The sequence below is a fragment of the Pimephales promelas genome, chromosome 23 (assembly GCF_988280905.1).
Source record: "Pimephales promelas chromosome 23, fPimPro1.hap1.1, whole genome shotgun sequence".
NCBI classification, from domain to species: domain Eukaryota; kingdom Metazoa; phylum Chordata; class Actinopteri; order Cypriniformes; family Leuciscidae; genus Pimephales; species Pimephales promelas.
This window is the reverse complement of record NC_142791.1, coordinates 22,868,329-22,884,766: the sequence shown is the minus strand read 5'-3', so window position 1 is coordinate 22,884,766 and position 16,438 is coordinate 22,868,329. Positions and strand designations below refer to the sequence as shown.

General features: G+C 35.9%; 1 protein-coding gene and 1 long non-coding RNA gene across 5 annotated transcripts in view; one reads left to right on the top strand and one right to left on the bottom strand.

Moving 5' to 3' along the window:
* Window positions 1-14,506, top strand: part of mef2ca (myocyte enhancer factor 2ca) — a 53,878-nt gene extending 39,372 nt beyond the window's left edge. For 3 of the 4 annotated variants that reach the window (XM_039676737.2, XM_039676736.2, XM_089126183.1), the window contains 8 exons: window positions 2,269-2,409; window positions 2,539-2,722; window positions 5,660-5,707; window positions 10,685-10,857; window positions 11,029-11,052; window positions 11,383-11,512; window positions 12,161-12,284; window positions 13,261-14,506. In XM_039676737.2, the coding sequence (XP_039532671.2) occupies window positions 2,269-2,409; window positions 2,539-2,722; window positions 5,660-5,707; window positions 10,685-10,857; window positions 11,029-11,052; window positions 11,383-11,512; window positions 12,161-12,284; window positions 13,261-13,618 (1,182 nt within the window). In that variant the 3' untranslated portion in view covers window positions 13,619-14,506. The remainder of the gene's footprint in view (window positions 1-2,268; window positions 2,410-2,538; window positions 2,723-5,659; window positions 5,708-10,684; window positions 10,858-11,028; window positions 11,053-11,382; window positions 11,513-12,160; window positions 12,285-13,260) is intronic. The other variant, XM_039676738.2, reaches the window with a different exon arrangement.
* Window positions 1-16,438, bottom strand: part of LOC148969464 (uncharacterized) — a 91,010-nt gene that overhangs the window by 44,954 nt on the left and 29,618 nt on the right. The gene's annotated exons all lie outside the window — the stretch shown is intronic.

Here is a 16,438-nt window from a genome sequence, read left to right as displayed (position 1 = left end):
GCAATTAACTGATACGTGTGTTTATCCACTAAAAAAACTTGCCGAATTACTAAATAAAAACTAAAACTGAACTGTAATATTTATATTTAATGTGTGTACATTTTCTTTTGTTGGGTGAACAACTATTTTAAGCAAACATCTTCACTTGTTCGCCATTTAATCGATAAAAAAAAGCGAGACATTAAAGTTCTGTCCCGCTCTCGTCGTCGTTGTCCTGTCTTTGGTGTGTAATGAACTAAACAGGAATGCTCGGCTGAACACGACCCTCCCCCTGTTGGTCTGGAGCGCTTCGTGCCGGTCTGAATGTTTAGTCTGCTGATGTCAGGCTTTGGGATCCAGCCGTGCTGCTAAAAGCACTGAGCTGGGTCGGACTTGTGCGCTGGAGGTGTCAGCGACCCACAGACGGCTGGTGTAGGGTTTCTGGGATGCTGCTGCTGGGTGGTACTGGGGCAAAAAATAGCCTTCTACGGCCATCCCCGGGGTTTGAGGCCGTGATTGGCTGCGGCTCCGGACCCTCCCCCTCCCCTTGAGCCGAGGAGATTTGTTGGACAGGTGCAAAGGCCCTGACAGGTGGAGATGTCTTGAATGAGTGGAATTGTTTCTGCGACCCAGCAGAAAGATACAGTAAGCCAAGCCGCTCTGTGTCACTTTAGATCAGTTTTTACCCGGAATTTAACTCACAAAAACACAGACGAAACACTCTGAGGGCGTCTTATTCTGACATGGAAAACATTTAAACAAAAATCAAACATTCTAGCTTCTGGCATGGGTAATAATGATAGAGTTGTTTTGCGTAACGAGCACCGCTAATGACAGCAAAGTGATTACTGTAAAGTTGCATTTTAAGTTTGATCAAACTACTCTCAGAGGCTTCAGATGAAAGGATCAGGCTCTTCAGATGAATCAAAGGCTGGAAAAGCGGGATTTGTTTTCAAATGTAGCCCTCGTGTGGTCAAACAGGAAAATGCCCCATATTCATAAAGTGAAATTGGGGATTGAATACATGTGGAATGGTTACGTTTATATATATATATATATATATATATATATATATATTAGGAGTGGAACGATACCCACGTCACGGTTAACAAAAAATTTACTACTGATTAAATTTGGTATTACGTTGTGTGTGTAAATGGATAAACTTGGTCTTGGTGCTGGTAACCCAATGCTAAGGACAATGGTGACACCAGAATACAAATATTCATGATTCTGAAGCTAAAAAAATACAGAATTATTTTCGATGAATATGCTTGCACTCTATAACTGACTATATACAGTATATTTAAAACAACGTAGGCCACTTTTTACTGGTAACATAAGACATTTGGCATTATCAGGACTAGCAAATATTCCCCCATTGCATTATTATAAATTATATTCAACATTATATAGCAGTAATGTACTGACACTAAAACCTGAATTTTTTTTCTCACACTGTAATTTATATTTTGGGTGAACTATACGCAATACATATTGTCCACAAAGCATATTATTGCATTTTTGTATTGTCATAATATATATATATATATATATATATATATATATATATATACAGTGTTGGGTAAGTTACTCTAAAAAAGTAATTAATTACAAGTTACTAATTACCTCTTCAACAGTGTAATTAGATTACTGTACTAATTACTCTCTCTAAAAAGTATTTAATTACTTTTAATTACTAATTACTTTCAAAATCCCATATCAATCTCAACCAGCTGAATAATTTAAGGATAGACATGAATCTGTTTTAATTCTTTCAAATAAATACTATAAAATTGCATGAATTATCTTTAAACTGACCAAGGAGAAGGTTACATTATAAAAACATACTTTTTAACATCAGACAATACATTTTGATGTTGAACCCACTATTGTTTTATGTTTGATCTCATGACATTTCACACTTTTTTTATACATATTTTACAAGACGACTAATTCATACGAATTTGTACGAGTGCGGTCGTACGATTTAGACACCTTGTAAAATGCATATGAATTGCTGTGAGATCGGATTGATCTATACACAGTATTTACCTCAATTACATCAGAAGTAACTGTAATTAAATTACAGATAAATGAAGAGTAATCCCTTACTTTACATTTTCAAGGGAAAAGTAATTAAATTACAATAATTAATTACTTAGTAATTAGTTACACCCAACACTGTATATATATATATATATATATATAGTCATTTTCTGTGCTAGTGGACAGTATGCTTAATGCTTATATCTTCACACGTTGACTGTTTTTGTGTATTTGTTTCAGACTCTGAGGAAGAAGGGTCTAAACGGCTGTGACAGTCCTGATATTGATGCTGAAGATTCAGGCCACAGTCCAGAATCTGAGGACAAATATCGCAAAATCAACGAGGACATTGACCTGATGATCAGCAGGCAGAGACTGTGTGTAAGTGCAGTAAATGTTTCAGATGTCCCACCAACCAAAAAAAAAAAAAAAAAAAAAATCTAATTTTTGATCTTTGTGAATGTAAACATTTTACAAGATTGAATGATTTCCATGCATTTGGATTTATAGGCCATCCCCCAGTCTAATTACGACATGCCCGTCTCAATCCCGGTGAGCAACCACAACAGCCTGATCTACAGCCACCCAGGAGCGTCCCTGAACCCCAACCTGCTGCCGCTGGCCCACCCCTCCCTTCAGAGGAACAGCATGTCCCCTGGAGTGACCCACCGGCCCCCGAGTGCAGGCAACACAGGTACTGACCCCGCGACCGGGCTCTCCGCTTTTCCGGGGACTCCGGACCGGACTACAGTTTCAAATAATGTTCATTTACACATCATTAGAAAGCAGCTCTGCTGAGGACCACCAACAGCTCCACTGAGGCTATGAAAACACACCTCGCATGTATTCAAACACAGCACACAGATCATTACATACGCTCAAATATTTCTTTCAGCCATACTCAGCTGTGCCGGGCCGGGCCGTTAATATAAACACTGTGTACTCAGCAGAACTCCTGAGGTTGTCCCAGAGCCCCCCCCCCCCCCCCTCCCCAAAAAGTGTATGTCTCTATGGGAGTTTTGGCTGCTTATATAAAGGAACTCCCGTTTTTCAAGGGACAAATAAAGATGACCATATTTTCCTTTTAACTCCCGTTCTGCCTTTTGAAAAGTTTGCGTTTGTGGCCTAGGTTTCATCGAGAGGAAGCTCGGTCAGTTTAGGATTTATCAAAACACATTATCCGTACTCGGAGCACATGTGTATGGGTGTTTCTTCAAATGTCGCAAGGATTGATTATTAAGAAAACATACTGATTTTAGATCTGAGATATATATTTAGATCTTTACATAAAAGATGATGATTTGTTTTACCAGACCCAGACTATTAATCTGAAAATGTGAAAAATCATAATTTTTAACCAAATTATTATTCTTTTTTTATTCAAATGTAATGAAACATTTTTGAAATGAGAAAAATATATTTTATTGGTTATATTTATATATATTTCTAATACATATTAGTGCTGTCAAATGTGTTAATCGCCAGAGGGGATTTTAATTCATGTTTCATATATTGAATTCATTCAATATATGAAGAGTTCAGATGCAAAAGCCTCTAAGTGCCATTTGAAATTTTCTTCTAAAATGATAATTTTTATCAAGCTTGTATATTAAAGTTCAGTAATTTCACTTAAGTGGCAATGAAGATTACCTATTAATTGTCATTTAAGTGAAATTACTGAACTTAAATATACAAGCTTGATAAAAATGATCATTCTAGAACAAAATTTCAAATGGCACTTAGAGGCTTTTGCATCTGAACTCTTCATATACTATATGTATATATACTTAATGTGTGTATATACATACATATATATATATCTATATATATCTATATATATATATATATATATATATATATATATATACACACATTAAGTACACACACATGCATGTATATTTAAGAAAAAATATTATTAATATATAAAATATTTATATATAATATACATACATATATATATATATATATATATATATATATATATATATATATGTATGTATTAGGGATATCAAACGATTAATCGCGATTAATCACATCCAAAATAAAAGTTTGTGTTTACATAAAATATGTGGGTGCACTATGTATAATTATTTTATATATATACACACACATACTTATACAAGAAATATTTTCATGTATATACTGTATATAGATTTATACATAATTTATATTATAAATATAAATATTTTATACATAAATAATATTTTTTTCTTAAATATACAGTATATTAATTGCGATAAATCGTTTGACAGCCCTATATATATATATATATATATATATATACTGTATACACGTGTGTGTGTGTGTGTGTGTGTGTGTATATTTATACACACACATGCTGTATATATGCATGTGATTAAAATAGATGCGATTAATCAATTTGACAGCGCTAATATATATGCATATTATATATTGTATATTTATGTAGTTTTAAATATATATTTTCAAATAATATATTTTATTTTTAACTTAAAATGAGTAAACTATAAAACTATTAAATAATAATTAAAAATATAATTTATTAAGTTAGTTAAATGATTTGAAACATTTATATGTATACAATAAAACTTTTATACAATAAAATAAAAAAATGTATTGTGAATTTTATATATATATATATGAAGAGTTCAGATGCAAAAGCCTCTAAATGCCATTTGAAATTTTCTTCTTTAATGATGATTTTTATCAAACTTGTATATTTAAGTTCAGTAATTTCACTTAAATAACAATTAATAGGTAATTATCATTGCCATTTAAGTGAAATCACTGAACTTAAATATACAAGCTTGATAAAAATTATCATTCTAGAAGAAAATTTCAAATGGCACTTAGAGGCTTTTGCATCTGAACTCTTCATATATATATATATATACACACACACACTTTCCATATATATTTGTATAAAAATCAATATAAATATTTTTTAAATAATATATTTTATGACACTTTTTATATATATAATGTGTGCCTGGTAGCACAAATATTATTTACCAGTACTTATATATATTTCCAATCATTTAATGTTGTAATGAAACAGAAGTATAACTATAATATGCTTTCGATGAAATATAAATATGAAATCTGAGTTTAATTTCTAAAGGTCCACAGTACCAAAAGAAACATCCAGATATGTGCGTTTAGAATGTATATAGAAAGACAGAGGAAGTAATGGGAAGAAAAATGAACAAAGTGGTAGAAAAAGACAGTCTGTGGTGGCATACGTGTGGGAAGTGTAATCCTTCTGTGGGCTTGTTATTATTGTCTAAAAGATCTATTTTGTGCTCTGGTCAGAGTCCTTCAGACCGCAGAGTCTGTCCTGTCATTATCCTTGGCTCTACTGGAACCAGTTGCTTCGTATTACAGGAGCAAAACTAAATATGAGTCTTGGCACGGAGCGCGACGTCTGAAACTGCGCAGACTTTTCAAAGGTTTTTCTTGGACGGTGACATCTTCTCTATAGGGCCGAACAGGGGTTTGTGGGTTCGCATAGACTTTCAGACGGGAGGTTTTTTCATTTCATGCATGTATCTTAATGAACGCTGGAATGTGTAACGGTCCGTCTGGAGGAGGCGGCAGTCAGGAGTGTTTGGAGTGTCAGTCTCGTTTAATGTCCTCTCTGTCCTATCCTCAGGTGGCCTCATGGGTCCAGACCTCGGCAGCGGAGTGGGCACCAGTGCTGGTAAGAGTGATGTACAGTATATTTACCATACGTGTATGTTTGCCGTCTCACTAGACGGACGGAGCCACTCGGTTTGATTCAAAGCTTCCTTGTGCTTGGCTAGTGCCTCCCCGGATATTTACCCAGCGCACCGCTGTAGGATGTTGCGGGCGAAGCGCCTTAAATAGTATATTTAAAGAACCGTTTCATTAAAAAAAAACCCCGTCAACACCTCCGTTTGGAAACATAACGTGTTATATTCATAGAATGTCAAGATTTGAGGCTGTGATTCCACCACAAAAGGTCTAAAAAAGCCTAAATGATGTACCGTTTGTAGTTTCAAAGTCTGTTCATTCATGAAAAAGATTACAAGCCGCTAACGTTCGAGCCAATGCATGCGTGAAAGAGTGAAGTGAAGCTCAAAGAAAACGGACTTTGCACATTGTCACGGTTAGCGGGTTTAAACTCACTGGCTGTCAACACCATCACTGCTTTGGTGCAGAAGACTCAAAACGGGAGCATGATGAAATGCAAATGTTGACAACATGGAAAGTCTAAATTGACTTTTGAAGGTGGTGAACACCTCCAAATGTTCCTGCAAATGTAGGTCTTTAAGAGAAAATAACAAAACAAAGGAGAAAATGTCAAAAAAGTACACTTTTGGAAAGATGGCTGCTCCACTTTTGACGTTTTCCATTTTTTTTCTTCGATATATTCCACTTTTCCCATAGTTCTGTGGCGTTATTGTGACAGATGGCAACAATTTAGTGACAGCATCTTCAAAAAGACCACAGAACTAATATCGTAGCTGACTTCTTAGAGAGCATGTGGAAACATAAAATATCCATGAAAAGACTTTTTTTTTTTTTTAGACCGATTTATCAAAAACTGTGACAGCCGTCAGATTCACCAATTTATTTTAAGGTTCAGCTGCCAATTTTTTCTGACCTCTTCAAACAAGTTGCTCATAAGTTTTTTTAAAGACTATTTTCAAAGATTTTTTAAATCTTTTTTTTCCAAGTAGAGAAAAGTGACTTGGAAATAGAAAGGATAATCCACAGCTAGCAAAGAATCACCAGACGAGAAGCGTTGAAGCTGTCACTGATATTTTAGTGCTAAATTTGATCGGAAGTGTTTAAATGATGTTAGATATAGTGTTCTGCTCACTTTGAATCAGACACAGAGATAAAGTAGTGCATTAAGGTTACATTTATTTGATTGAATTAGCCTATCGAGAGAGAGAGAGGGAGAGAGATGTGCGTGTGAATTACCAGCCCGTTCTCATCCCAAGGTGTCATATACTGACGCTTTTGACATTTCGTCTACATCCAACGCATATGGTAGCCTGGCTAACACCAGACCCAATTCTCCTTGAGATTTGGGTCTGGGAACCACATGTTCATTTTCCCGTATTTGAGGCGTGGTTTACGAATGCCCGCGCCGTTTATTGGGTGCTAAGAATGTCTATCAAATGCGCCTGTACGTACGTAGCTCATAGCCAATCGTTTCAATTAGAAAAACACAAGTCTTAAGTACAGTTTAACATAGATGTTGACGTTGTTATTTGCATTAGAAATTGTTTACTGAAAAAAACGCGCAAGAAAAGTCAGGTTTAAAAGTAAATGAGTTACTGTACGAGTCACTGGCCAAAGCTATGGTGGAGAGGGTTTGAAGGGGCAGGTCTCTTGCAAGGAGTTGACGTTGCTGGTCCTCCTTGGTAACTTTATAAAAATAAAAAATCAATTTAATGTACATTTGACACATCTTTTCATGTCGTGTAAGTATTCAACCACAGCTACAGTTTCACAAAATGAACGTTAAGGGGGTCGCACACCGGACGAGAAGCTGCAGCGCCGCGTCGCGCCACATCTTTAAAATTCGAAAACATTATTATCTATAAGTGTAACGTTACACATACCGGCAGCGCCATTCGGCGTCTGTCCGCGGCGTCCAGCAACAATGCCTCAGGACCGTGTTCAAAATCCTGCTGCGCCACAGAGCGCCATTTACATAGTTTTATATAAAATTTTAATTATTTTTGTCTCAAATCGTTGCTAATGGATCCTGACTTGTTATTATTAGATTTTTCAGGTGAGATTCTCAATTCATTCAGTGAACGGATGATCTGAGGTAAAGTTTTCAGAATGCAAACTCAGCAACGATTGTATTTAATTGTACAGTACAATCATAACATAGAACAGACATTATCTTCATTTCATGTCATTAAACATAACAATATTGCTGGCCATACACTGATTAGAAAGTGCGCGTCCGGTGTTCGATAACGTTACTGTGGAGTTGTCCTAAACGTGGCGCGGCGCTTCTCGTCCGGTGTGTGACCCCCTTTTACAGCCAACAGTTCACATTCCGAGAATAATTGAAAAGAACAATTGTGCTCCATTCCATAACAAATGCGCGAAACAAGCTTACGTTTGTTGCTTAATAGACGCTAACGCACAACTACAACTACCGCATTTGTCCAGGACTACACGTAGTACGAGCGGAAACCGAGGTAAGCGGATATGACGCGATTGACTCCCAGCTCACCCCTGCTCATACGCCCTGTTTCCTTGGTTAAAATCTCAATTTTCTCCCGATTTAAACATTGTTTGAAACATTTGGAATATTGTGAGTTATCATCATAACTAAATATATAACACTAGCCTTGTGATTTTGGGATATTTGAATGCAAAAATCTTAGGTATTCCACCTTTAATTTGACTAAAGTGTCAACAACAACAATTGGGTACGTGTGCACAGCTGAAAGTTATGCTACTAAAGCGGTAGCTGTGTATTGATATTGAAAAGCAACACAACTTAGTGGCACTGTGACAACCACAGTAGGTAGTCTACAGGCATAATGACATTATGATTTTAATAAATACCACTCACCATTTATAAGTTAAATGGACTTCGTCAACGACGATGCCTAGCTGGTTACTATACAACTCTTGCCACTTCGCGCTCATCCAGGCCTCGGGACTGCCGTAAAGAAGCTGGTATTGACAATTCTTTATCGCATTTTCTTTCTCGGGACACAGCTGAGCGGCAGATATTCCAAGGTTGACCGCCTCCTGTACTGGTCCTCCATTAGGGCGATTAATGGCGAGAAAACAATAACGAATGGGGTCTCGAATTTTAACGCCAAAAGCTGCTCTTTTTTCAGAATAAACTTGCATTCTAAAATACTTAAAACTAGAGCCCGACTGATAAAGGATTTTGAAGGCGATACCGATACAAATATTTTTTTTTGTTTTTAAAATCCGATATTCCGATATATCGGCCGATATTATTATTATTTTTTTTTTATTTCAGAAACGCACATGATAATGCATAACTGGTTCTCTCTGCCCGATTCTGGCTGGATCAGCAGGTTGCAGGATGTGTGGCGCGTTATACACAAGTGTTGCCAACAGGCACGGTGTAGAGTGCCCTCTGGTGGACAAACTATACAACTCTAACACTCATGACATGGTTGAAGCGTGTTTCGTCCGTTTTTATTTTATTTTTGAAATATTTATTTATCGGCCATTATAACTGCCGATACCGATATTTTAGAAAATGCCTAATATCAGCCGATAATATCGGCCTGCCGATATATCGGTCTGGCTCTACTTAGAACAATATCTAAGGCTGCATCAAAAGTCTGCTGCCATGTTGAAGATATAAACAAACTGCTTCGGTGTTTGTCGTCATCGTCTTCACACCAATCACACCCTCCCCGTTGTGTGATTGATTCCCTAAATGAGGCGAAAATCTGGCCATGGTATCCAGACTGCCTTTCAGCGTGAATAAAATCGCGCTGCGGGAAGGCAGCATGGGGAAACCCAGACTACGCTAAACCAAACAAAGCTAAATCACGCTAAAGGGTGCCATGTGTGTTGGATTTAGACAAAATTTCAAAAGCGTCACTATATGACGCCCTAGGATGAGAATGCGTTGGAATTACTTGTGTCTGTCTCTCTCTCTACTAACAGTGAAGCTGTGAGTTAAATTACTTAAAATATAGGCTACTTAAAACAGCGAAGCAGCGTTTCAGTAGCAAAGCGAGTTTATTATTAAAAGTCGCGGGCCAGCGTTGACAACAACTCTCTCCTGAATGATCTCTCTCAACTCTCTTAGATCATTTAAAGATATTGTTTCTGCCATGGAATAAAAAAAAATGTTAAAGATATTTGTGACTTTTTTTTTCGGACAATTGTGAGTTATAATATCCAAGTCAGAATTGTGAGATACATTTTTATGTTTTAATAAAGCTTCCATAAACATCACAAAAGCGGCACCTTCAAAAATAAAATTAAAATTAAGTTTTACATTTATATTGTATAATTATTTATGTAAAAGATTATTATTATTATAAAATAATCCAGAAAATTAGTAAACAATGCAGAAAAAGGTTGTAACTGTTATAATAACAATTAGTAGTAGTATAAGTATTGTTTTAATGTTATTATAAAATAAATTGATTATAAAGTATTTAGACAAAATGTGCTTTGAAATGTGATTAAATGATAAACGATGCAAATGTGGGGACACACAGTCATACTTCCTTGACATTTTAAAGCTTTGTTTAACTTGTATTTATTTTTTCTATAGTATAGACCATTTCACAAGATGTAAACAACACTGGTCCAGAAGCACTTCCTGTTTCAGTTTTTTAACACTACATAAAAGCTGGGATAAAATACAACCAACAGAACATATAAAACTGAATCAAAAAGTTAAAACAAACATCTTTAAGATGTTTTCTTTACATGTGAAATAAAGAAAACAGTTACAAACTGAAACAGGAAGTGCTTCTGGACCAGTGCTGTTTACATCTTGTGAAAGGGTCTATAATTGATGAAGAAGAAATCCAGGGCATCTCCATCATTGTTTTGATACTTCTATATTGTGTTTGTGACGTCATGTTTTGCAGTTGCTGTATTCCAGTATTGTGAAAGTGTGCTGTGTGGTCATTGTTGTTAGACTGACTCATCCTCTTTCACTGTCCCATAGGAAACGGGTATGGAAACCACCGCAACTCCCCTGGTCTGCTGGTCTCTCCGGGGAACATGAGTAAGAACATGCAGGCCAAGTCTCCTCCGTCCATGAGCATGAACATGAGCAACCGCAAGCCGGACCTGCGCGTCCTGATCCCCCCCGGATCCAAGAACACCATGCCCTCCATCGTGAGTTCACATCACCACACGCATACAAAAATATGATCACTGGCCTATAAGTTCAGTTGCAATGAGGATTCCGGCATTGCCCATATAAAACCAGTTCAGACCATCAAATATATCTGTTCCTTCAGTTTCACTAGAACTAATTGGAACTGTGTTCTTTTAACTGCTCACCAGTCGGAGGATGTTGACATGTTGCTGGTAAGCATCATTGCACACGCTTAACCGTCAAACAGAGCACAGACAAAGTTTTGTCAAATGCACACTGAAACAAACCAGTCTCATTCCTCTGTTGCCAAGGGGACTGCTTTAGCTGTTCCCATAGCAACAGGGAAACTCCGGCAGTGATGGCTGGATGTGAGATGATTGCAGGGTGATTACCTGTTATTGGTCATATCATGTATCTAGAAATATCAATATATCTATTAAGCAGTTAGACAGAGCAGATATGATGATGAGCACATTTACTGTTTGTCCTGCGCAATTGAATTCTGATGCTGTTGTTTTAAATATCATATTTCTTTCCCACAGAACCAGAGAATAAACAACTCTCAGTCCGCCCAATCGCTGAGCACACCAGTGGTGTCTGTAGCCACGCCCACTCTACCAGGACAGGGGATGGGCGGTTACCCATCAGCCCTCTCTACCTCATACGGTACAGGTGAGTGCTGCTCACATAATATAATATAAACAGCATTATATTATTGTTATTGCGAAACATTATTATATATTATTTTAGAATATATTATATTAATTGTTTTATATAATATAATATAATATGTTGATGACATTACATTACTATATTATTATATATTAATATACTATATTTTATTATGTATTATTTAATTTATCATATTATATATATATATATATATATATATATATATATATATATACTGTATTATACACTACTATTAAAAAGTTCAATACGATTTTTAAATATTTTTGAAAAAAAGTCTCTTGTGATCACCAAATGTGCGTTTATTTGAATTCTAATCAAGTAATATTATGAAATATTATTATTAACTTTTGTTAGCCTTTTTTTGAAATAGAAATCTTTTGTAACTCTATAAATGTCACTTTTGATCAATGTAAGTCATCCTTGATGAATAAAATGAATTTCTTTAAAATAAAATGAAAAACGATAGTATACTGTATATACAAATTGTTTCAAATGTTTGAAGAGGTTCACCACCAGGTGGCGCCATTGACTCAATATTCTTTCAGCGTCTTCCTGTTGCAGTAAGCAGGAGATTCAGTACAGTCTATTCACGGTGTGTTGAACAGAGATCTTTCTCTTCCCTTCTAGAATATTCTCTCAGCAGTGCAGACCTGTCCTCTCTGACTGGTTTTAACAGCTCGACTTCTCTTCATCTGGGTTCCATGACCGGCTGGCAGCAAAACATGCAGCATTCTGGTCTAGGACATCTAGGGTGAGCATCTTCACCCCTGACTTGTGCACCCAAAACACACTGTAACACTCACTATAACCACAGACACATCACTGTGGGCATGTGCAGTGTTATAAGGGCTAGAAATACAGTGGGATCCAAAAAAATTCAATTTTATTCTTATTTAAAATTCAACATTTTAAGTTACAAATGTGAATATAATATAATATAATATAACATAATATAACATAATATAATATAATATAATATAATATAATATAATAATATACATTGTCGAATTCATGGTATTTTTTTCGTTTTAACTTTTCATTGAAATTGTTTTGCTGGTGATCTGCGATTTTAAATGTAATTAAAAATGTCAAACTAATAATATAATGTAGTATGATATGATTTAAAATACTTTAAATTGTATACTAATATACTTTTACTTCAATTGTTTTCCTAGGAATCTGAATTTTATTGGAATTATAATATAATACATTTTTAAATTCATGTTTTTTTAACCTAAATTATTTTGCTGGGAATCTGGAATTTGATATTTAATATAATATTTATATTTAATATAATATTTAAAATAATATCAACTTTTTACGTTTTCAGTTTAAATTTTGTACCTAACCGTTTTCCTAGGAATCTGTATTTTTTAATTTTTGGAATTCAAATTTTTAAATTAAAATACCAAAATATAACACTAAAATATAATATCAGAAATGTTTTTTTTTTCACTTAAATTTCACTGGGAATCTGGGATTCTATATTTAATATAATAAATAAATGAATTAATATAGTATAATAAAATATACTATATGTCATAAAAATGTAATCTCAGATTTTTAGACTCGATTTTTGACGCATTAAAACATCAGCCTCGAAAAGTGACAGTCTGCATTAATCTCTAAAATGTTTGGAAAATTCATTTATATCCTCAAACGGTCAAAACCTGTATTGTGACTACATCTATTTTTTATTCCCTCGGCGTGTCTCTCTGTCCCCACAGGAACTGCGGCAGCACACAGTTATGTCAGAGCTCCACCCTCTCGCTGCCGTCCAATCAGAGCCTGCACATCAAGTCGGAACCCGTGTCTCCTCCCCGGGACCGCGCGGGAGGCACCCCGGGGGGCTACGCCCAGCCCCTGCCCCCTCCCCTGCCCCAGCAGCAGGGTCACCTGCGTCAGGACTCGGGACGCTCCCCGGTGGACAGCCTGAGCAGCTGCGGCAGCTCGTACGAGGGCAGCGACCGCGAGGAACACCGCTCCGACTTCCACTCGCCCCTGGGACTGCTGAGACCCTCTCAGGACGAGCGGCAGAGCCCCTCCGTCAAGCGCATGCGTCTGTCCGAGGGCTGGGCCTCGTGATCCCGCTTCTCCGTCCGGAGAGTTCGCTTTAGTATTATTATATTTGTTTCTGCGGAGTGTGAGTGCTACATCAAGTATTAAAATTGATATATATATAAGATAAACGGGGGGAGGGAGGGCGTGTTTGTGATTTGGGGTTGGGGGCAAGGGACATGCATCGCTTGTGCCACGTGTGGGGAAAACGACAAAAAAATAAATAAAAAATCTATACATGTAATTTTACATACGTGTGTATGTATGTATACAAGCATACAGGATTAAAAAGAGAAGTCTGGTACTCTTGTTTGGTAAAGCTACTTTTTAGTTTCAGTAATATATTATGCATAATTAAACTATTAAAGGAGGCATTGACGTGTCTCAGGGCTTGTACAAGTAATTTTCGGGGCCTTCACGCTCACGTCAATGCACACTAACTTGCAAATGTATGTTATCACAGACGTTGTTGTGTTGCAGGTTCAACGTATTTATGTAAATAGAGAACGATGAGGCTTTTGGGTAAACGGACCTGCCAGGATTTGCAGGTTTATTCGCGATTGTCGGAGTGATCGAGAAAGCCATCACGCACCATTTTAAGACTACACGGGCCCAGGGCTGAGGAACGGGATCGGGAAGTGTTCCAAACACACAAATTCTCTTGTAAATGTTGTTAATATTTCAGAGCCGTGTTAACAACGTTCAAGTTCTCTGGGCCATGTATTGCCTGTCCCCGGTGGAAGAGATGCACAATACATTTTGCTTATATTTTCATAAAAATGCAGAGCATTTGTTGCTACCTGTTGACCACATGAGTCAGAATGTGATTTCAAGCTTTGCCGATGTTGAACAGAGAGGTAAAGCTGTGTGAGCTCCAAAAATAAAGCCATATAAACTATTTCAATTATTATTATTTTTTTGCTTGCTTGTTTCTTTAATTCATCAGGTTGTTTTGATCAGTACAGACCATTTGTCTAATGTTTTTGCAGATTATGATGCAAAACTAGAGTTTTGATGAAAGACCACCCAGAATTTGTATATTTTTTGGCTGTGTACATTTAAAAATCTTAAAAACTGATGCATTACTCATTACATAAAACACTGCTGTATGACATTTTACAGACACATTTCTAACTGTAAAAAAAGTTACTGCCTTAAATTAAGTACAATCAACTTGGATGTTTAAGTTCATTTAAAAATAGTTGAATCTTGTATAACTTAAAAAAAATGTGCTTAACTTATTTTGTTGAGTTAAAGCAATGTAAAAATATGTCATAATTTATTACTCAAATATTTTTTTATATTGTTGGTTTAACTTAAAAAGTGTCATCTGGTTGCCTTAAAAAATCTAGTTCATTGAAATAATAATAATAATAAAAAAATAGTTACAATGAAGGATTGGTGTAATCAACAGCAACTGAAGAAGTTGACTTGACAAAGAACTAAAAGCCATAAACTGTGATTTAAACCATCGTGGCTCAAATCCTCAGACCACTGTGAGTTCATTCTCATTCCACAGCCTAAACTGAGATCTTCAACTTCATATTTAAAACATAAGTCTACAGTAAACTGCTTATGAAATATTTACAGAAAACACACTTTGGAAATTACAGGCTCGCATGGTTGAAATGAGTGTAAGGTAAGCTGGTATGTGATCTTTTAGGGGTTGTTTGATGGAGAAATTCATGCCTTTATTCATAGCAAAATATAGGCTACCTTAAAATCATTTTGCAAAGTCATTTATGCTCACGTCTTAGACTAGACTGATGATCATCTTTAGTTGTAAGGCTGGAAATGACATCCAACACTTTTAACGATTTAATCGTGTCGTGATAAGCAATTCATATAAGAGCAGAAAATAAGAAAAAAGCAGGGCAGAAGTTACGCTTAAATCTATTAGAATTCTTTCAAGAATGTTTGATTCTAAATACATTTGCGACTTGTCACGTGAAAATATGTTTTTTGCATTTGAAGCAGTAAAATATCGTGTTTGTTTGCATTATATAACAACAGCGGAATCATATTCTTTCCTCATAATGTTCCACATTTCAGTCGCGTTTAGAAATAGACTATATCGACATCTCAGTTTATAAGAGCAGAATACACCCAAATCTTCCGTGAAATTAAAGTCGACGAAATTAGTTATCACACTGTAGCCTACGCGTGAGCTGAAATGTTGAAAACCATATCGACAGGACGAGGATATTATTTTTATGAAGCTATCAGTATTAATTAAACGGATATACGTTCGTGACTTTGAATGTATTTATTCCATTACAATTGAAAAACAACAAACCAAACTACAATTCCTTAAACACGCAGTAAAACATGCTCAAATTTACAGTCAATAATGGCTTCTATAATCTTTATTTTGAGAATATCAGATAGATAGCCTACATAGCTACATAAATATGCAGTATACCATAAATTAGATTTAAAGCGTTAAACAGCATTAGATAGATAGATAGATAGATAGATAGATAGATAGATAGATAGATAGATAGATAGATAGATAGATAGATAGATAGATAGATAGATAGATAGATAGATAGATAGATAGATAGATAGATAGATAGATAATTTGTTGTTCAGCTGGTGCAACATCTTCAGTTTATGTCTAAAGAACCGAAGCTTCAGATAGGCCTATTCAGCTGCACTTTAATTTACGGTGAAAAATAAGCTTCTACCTGTCTGAAAACTGCGCTAAATGAAAGAACTGCATCATTGTAGACTATAGGAACGATCATATAGACGCAATATGATTCTGGTTGATGAATCCCCCGATGAGGAGCTGCTGTCGGACTGTCGCCAGGTGTCACTGTAGTGCAATAACACACGCGTTCACGG